General features: G+C 37.8%; 1 protein-coding gene across 4 annotated transcripts in view; it reads right to left on the reverse strand.

The window, feature by feature from the left end:
- The window catches only part of HGF (hepatocyte growth factor), a 75,049-nt gene extending 69,334 nt beyond the window's left edge, over positions 1-5,715 (reverse strand). For 3 of the 4 annotated variants that reach the window (XR_005217007.1, XM_037836524.1, XM_037836522.1), the window contains exon 1: positions 5,242-5,470. Coding sequence is in view for 3 of the 4 variants with exons in the window: in XM_037836524.1 (XP_037692452.1) it covers positions 5,242-5,329 (88 nt within the window). In the remaining variant the exon portion in view is untranslated. Of the gene's footprint in view, positions 1-5,241; positions 5,471-5,637 lie in introns of those variants that run through there. The other variant, XM_037836523.1, reaches the window with a different exon arrangement.
- Between the last annotated feature and the right edge of the window lie 565 nt (positions 5,716-6,280).

A 6,280-nucleotide genomic window follows, 5' to 3' on the forward strand; every position in this document is an offset into this window, starting at 1 on the left:
ACTTTGAACTGAAAGTTCTTTGAGCTCTAATCAGTGAGCAAATATTTGAAAATCAATGTGGATAAAAACTGTCATGAATGTGCAATGTTTGAGTTTTGTTTTTGAAATTTAATCCTTTAATTTCTGCGTAAAAGACAGATGAAATAGTCATTCTCGCAAGCAAAGAAGGTACAATTCTTTTCAAATTTTGGTTTCTATTACAGGTCTGTATCAATGTGAAATAAGTTTTTCCATTAAGAGTTATTCCTTCCTTTGACCTTAATGCGTCAGTTTCTAGGTGCTGCAAAATGTTTCACAGCATAATAATTATCTGATTTTCCTTATAAATTTGAATATTTATTAGAAATAAATAGTAGTAAATGGATGCATAAAATGTATTTAAAAACAAGTATAAGTATCCACCAAAGTGGAAGAAATTTTTATATATATATATATCTCAAATGAATTCCAACTAAAAATATAGACTTAAAATTGGCCTGATGTATTATTGTAATGCTGGCAGATGTAATGTGCTTATTTTGTATACCTAAGGGTAGGAAATGGCATAAAATGGCATAAAAATAAATATGAAATTCTAAGACAAACATTAAATTCATAAATGCATTTTAAGTTTTATTTATTTATTTAATTAATTTATTTATTTATATTACAGAAGTTGTGGGTTATAGAACAATCATGCATAAAACACAGGGTTCCCTTATACCACCCTATTATTAAGACCTTGCATTGGTGTGGAAACATTTCCTACAATTGATGAAAGCACATTTTTATAATTGTACTATTAACTATAGTCCATGGTTTAACTTAGGGTTCACTGTTTGTGCTGCATAAATGCATTTTATTAATTGGCAAATGCAATTGGACCCCTGGTCTATGCTCTGGCTTCCTGTCAGTCCCACACAATATGAAAGCAAGCATGGAGGACTATGGTAGAAGAAAGTGGTCTCTGTAGAATTGTCAGAGTGTTTATTCCTACAGATCCTCAGTTGTCCTATTGAAATGTGTTCATGTATGGTTGTACCTCATAAAAATAGTTTGCCCTTACTTGTTGATAATTTTTTTCATCACTACCTTTCATCTAAAGATCAAAAAGTGTTCCGGGAAACAAATAAATCTATGATTTCCCTTCACTAGATAATAGATAGGAGTAAAAAGCTTGTCTGGGACTACAAACTTCATCAGAGGGCAATAGGAACAAGATACCAGGATACCTTTCTCACTATTTGCTTCTCATACCCAGATACTTTGCCTTTCAATTCAGTCATTTCTCCTGCTTCAGTAATTACTTAAAAATGTGAAGTCCTGGCTAATTGTGCATCATGTGATCCACAATCTATAATATTAATTTCTTCTTCAATAAAAGAAAAACTCAAAACAGAAGTCATTCAAAGACAGCATCTGAAAATAAAATTCCTTTGCTGAAAATAGTTTCAACTTTCTTTTCTATGTGTATTAACAACTGATGCTTATTTCACTGAAAACAACTAAAAGTCAAGCTTAATTTGGGAAGAAACTCAAAAATATCTTTGGATCAAATTTTTCCCTATGATTTCTTGTGCGTGACTGTTAGTCAAAGTTTATAAACAAAGTAATGAAATGAAATCAAAGGGTGAGAGATCACTGCATTTTGACATACTTTTCTGCACTTGCATTAGTTCTTTTCTGCCTTTTTCTAGTATGGGAAAGCATTCAAGGAGCTAAATTTCATGAAGAACCTGCATCCCTATTTTAGAACTGATATCATTTGGATCCTAATGAAAATCTACAGAGAGTAGGGTCAAATGTATCAAGGTACTTGAAGAAAGACACATTTCTCCCTCTGGTCGCTGGGCCTCACACTCATTTCTCTCAATACCTCATATATTTTCCTCTCCGTGTGGACTAACCATTGACTTCAAAGGAAAATCAGTGCAAGGAAAGGATTTGCAGAGTGTGGAAAGAAGCAGGAATCTGGCTCCACACATTCTGAGAAACCTACCCACATGATTAGTGATTAACAGCTTGAAGTGGCAAGATGTTAAGATGAAAGTACACAAATAATTAATGGAGGGGAATGGTTGTGACAGGAGAGCTTAAACTCTCCAGAGACAAGAATCATAAATAGAAGTTCAAATTGCCATTGTTTTATTCAAAGGACTTATACTTCACCGTTGTCTCCCCTTCTTCAAAGAAGACAACAAACTCAAATGTTGATGTCAAGAAGAAAGGGTTTGAAGGATCGTGTCAGATTTAAATCAAATGTTTACAGTTGAGAAACAGCAGTAATAACTGCTTCCAAGAAGATTTATAGAATGAAGTGATGTCCAGTGAGAGATTAAGATCCTCCCCAAACATTTCCCTCTTTTCCTTTCTTTCTGCTCTCTTGTTCAAGTTTCAGTATTAGGAGCCTCCTCCTTGTCTCTGCCTTCATTATCCTTTTGTAACTAAAACTTGCTCCAAGTGCAACTGAAGCAACCACACTAAAGTACAAATCCAATCAAATATCTTGCCAATACAAAAACTTTCAGCTGCTGCCATGATGTGCAGAATAGAATCCACGTGGTTTAACACAACATTCAAGCTTGTCCATGCTATTCTGATCTAACTTTTCCAATCACAGTCCATGCTACTCACCCTCACATACCCAGTACTCCAGGCTGCATGATTACCTGTCCTTTCTAGGATACACCTTACACATTCTCACCTCCAGGCTTTTGACCACTTTGTGTTTTCCTGACTTAGGTATCAGCCACGTTACCCATCTTTTTGTGCCATATACCCCCAACCCTGGATTGATACTCTAAGCTAGAAATCAACCCTCAACCATGGTAGGATAATATTTCTAACACAGGGTTTTCCTTATATTTAGCAAAGTGGATTTGTTCAAAGTAAGTTGCACTTGCATCCATTGCTGCTGTCTTCAATATGAGTAAAAGGAAAAAAAGCAAGTATTTCACTTACATAGATTTAGGTAGGAATCTCAGCTCTGCCTCTTGGTAGCCAACACAATAAGATAATTAAGGTCTTTAACCCTCAGTTTCCTCATGTAAAATGAGCCCAATAATGCCAATTTTATTAGAATTAAATAAGCTTTTTATTTTATTTTATTTTATTTTTTGAACTTGGTCCATGGCTGTTGCTCAACAAAAGTAGGTTCCTTTCTCATTTGTTTGTCATTGGTGTGTGTCCCATAAGCTCTTGGACCATAGGTGTTCTTTTAATGCTTCCTTTGTCAGAGGGGATAAGATATTTACTTCTAGGTAGGTGAGAGTGGATTAGGGTAATTCTATGTAGGCCAATTCCTACAGGATGGCTTGTGTCCACTAAATTGAATATTTCTTAAGAAACTGTTTAAATAAAGTATTATCTCCATAGTGCATTCTCTTCATAACTGGCTGGCAACTTTATTAGAGTATCCTTTCTTTTTGAAAATCGTGTTATTGTATAATACGTACATAGATTCATAGAATAAACCAAAAAGTATAACCAAAACAAGTAAGAAAACAAGCTCTAAAATGTTCATATAAAAGAGTAAACTTTCTCTGTATGTTCTAAGAGGGCTACCCAGGTTTTCCATTCTGAAGGTTATTAGGAAAAAAAAAAAAGGCTATCAAAATAAACCTGCTACCCAAACAAAGGCAGGCCCTCTTTTGATGATCTATTTTAGCATTATCCACTTCAGGAATTATACACAGCATAGTGTGATTCCCAGTTGGCCTCTCCTTGCCTGCCAACACACTCTTGGGCTGCATTCTCCCTATGCTCAGGAAACGCAGTCATTTCAACATTGGCCAAAGTGAAAGATAATTACAAATGTGTATCTCCTGCCAAAACCTCCTCATGCATGCCAAAAACAAATAGACATTGTCTATAGCTGATCTACTGTTTGGGTTTTCCACACAGCTGACTTCAGGTAACCGTGTTCTACTTCAGAACATCAATATTTTTAACTTTAAAAATGACAACCCTTAAAATATTAGCCATGATTTCAATTTATTTATGCTTAAAATCTCTTCAGCCAGAAATGTCTTCTAACTATTTTAACTTGGCACATCTCAAGCATGATAACCTTCTTGGCTTGAGCTAATTCCTTTACACCTCTTCAGAAATCACCTAAATGCTTTCAAATTGACCCTTCCCAAACAGTGTTGTTTCCCAGAAAAGCTACTTCACAAGACAGAAGAAAGCCAGGTGAGTTGAACGACTTGTCCTTCATTTTATTATCCTGAAGTTTTCAACCCTTGAATTACCTCAGAAATTGGATGAGAGATCTAATGAATTTCATATTTAATGCATCACAAAATATATAGCCAATCCTCTGTTTTGTATTTCTACAAGGGAATGTCTACCATCTGGGCATTTGTTCCATTCTTTTATTCCCCTGTGCCCACTCTTGATGCTCACTGCCTTCTCCTGTTGGTATCCCAGCCACCACGATGATAATACATCCAAATACAGATGTTTCCTCTTATCCTTATAACAACAGAAAAATTCCAAAAGCAGCAAATGAAATCGCTAAACTACTAGGCAGTATATGCTCCCAAGCAACTCCTCCCTAACCTGTCAGTTCAGGGGGAAAAGTATGAGGCTGAGTGGAGCAGGTCTGAAGCTTTAAGCAAAGTCACCCAGTTTATGCCTTCCTTGCACTCAGTTTCGAAAAGGCAGGCATCTATATCCAGAAAGAATGAGCTCTTAGAAGAGAGGGTTTCCCTTTCATTTTTATAACATGCCTATACTCAGAGTTTAATCTGCCTTGCCCAAAAGAAAACCTGCACCGAGTCAGAATTTGGCCCTGAATGTTGGATTGGGGGATGTGGGGAGAGGGGAGCCATGTCCCCTGGAAAATTGTCCTCTGGAAAAGGATGAATCCTGGTTGTATTGATTGACCATCGCTCTCTCCTCTTCAGACTGACCCTCTCTTCAGCTTTAAACTTGTCCAAACCAGCAAAGTCCCAGCAAGTGGTAGCATTTCATCTTTATACCATAACCCCCAAATAGGAGGCTAAGTGAGATGGGGCAGGGTCAGTTGGGAAAGGATAGAGGAGCAGAGTAATTATCACTGATCATTTTAAATGCTTTTCAAACAGAAAAAAAAGGATGTCAAAAGAAAGCATAATGAAAGCTTTAAAAGAATCTATGTCACACACTGCATTAAGGATGCTGGTACTAGGGCAAAGAGACAATGTTAGAAAGAAAAGGTAAAGTGAGCAAGAAAGAGCTAAAATAAAAATAATAGTAATAATAAAAGAAGAGAAAACTAACCTGCATAGGGGATGGCGATGGGAAGCAAAAGGAGATGTAGGAGAACATGCTGTAGCAGCAGGACTGGCAGAAGTTTGGTCACCCACATGGTGCTGCTGGATGTGCTGGCGGAGCCCACTGGAAGAGACGCCCGGGTGAAAGAAAATCCCTTTCCGAGTCAGTGTCTAAAAGAGCCAGTCAGCTCTGAGCTGCTTTTTATTGCGATGAGCTAAGTTTGTTGTGTGATTAACTGGAAAGATCTAGGTCTGAACTCCCTCTTACGGTAAGAAACTGTTTAACAACAGCCCTTCACTCTCTTCCACCCCCTTCCTTTCCTCACTCCCCCCTCAACAATACCAAACCGATCCCAGCCTACTCCCCCCACCACCCAACCTCCGCTTAGGAAAAAAAACTTACAAAGAAAAGGTCACCTGGCCTGAGGCCAGCTTCAATTTGGAAGCTCGAGCTCCAGATCCCCGTGCCTCCTATTCCAATAGGAAAGGGAGTAGAAAGTCTCAGCCCAATGGCTAAATCAAGGCACAGGCAGAGGACCAATTTGCTAAATTTAAACAGGAAAATACATGTGTTTATAGATCTATTTGGGAAAAGAGGAAGGGGAAGCAGCATAATAAGAAAGCAAAGAGCTGCCTTTCAGCCAAATATGCCCTATCTCTTAATCTGTCTAGTTTCACTGCTAGAGCAGTCTAGGGATTTAAAATAGACACACTTTCTCTAGGGTTTTCGGAGACAGGGAAGGAAAAGGGAGGGAGGTGAGAGTGCAGAGCTCAGGCAGGTCCAGCACAGGTAGAAAGAGGTTAGGTAAGAAAAGAGTGTGGTGTTGTGGGGCAAAAGTAAGTAAGAGCAAAACGAAAGTACCCACGTTGTCTGGTGGGAAAATTGCCCCTGCCCCATAGGCTCAAAGTAGGCAGCTTTTTCAGAAGCTGTGCTAAACTCCAAAATTACCGCAAATTTGCCCAAAGTGCATAAAAGAAGCATATCTGATTTGGAGTCTGTGATAAAATCTGGTGATTCTCTCCTTTAAAATGTCTAACAGATTGAC

The sequence above is a fragment of the Choloepus didactylus genome, chromosome 5 (genome assembly GCF_015220235.1).
Source record: "Choloepus didactylus isolate mChoDid1 chromosome 5, mChoDid1.pri, whole genome shotgun sequence".
Lineage (NCBI taxonomy): Eukaryota > Metazoa > Chordata > Mammalia > Pilosa > Megalonychidae > Choloepus > Choloepus didactylus.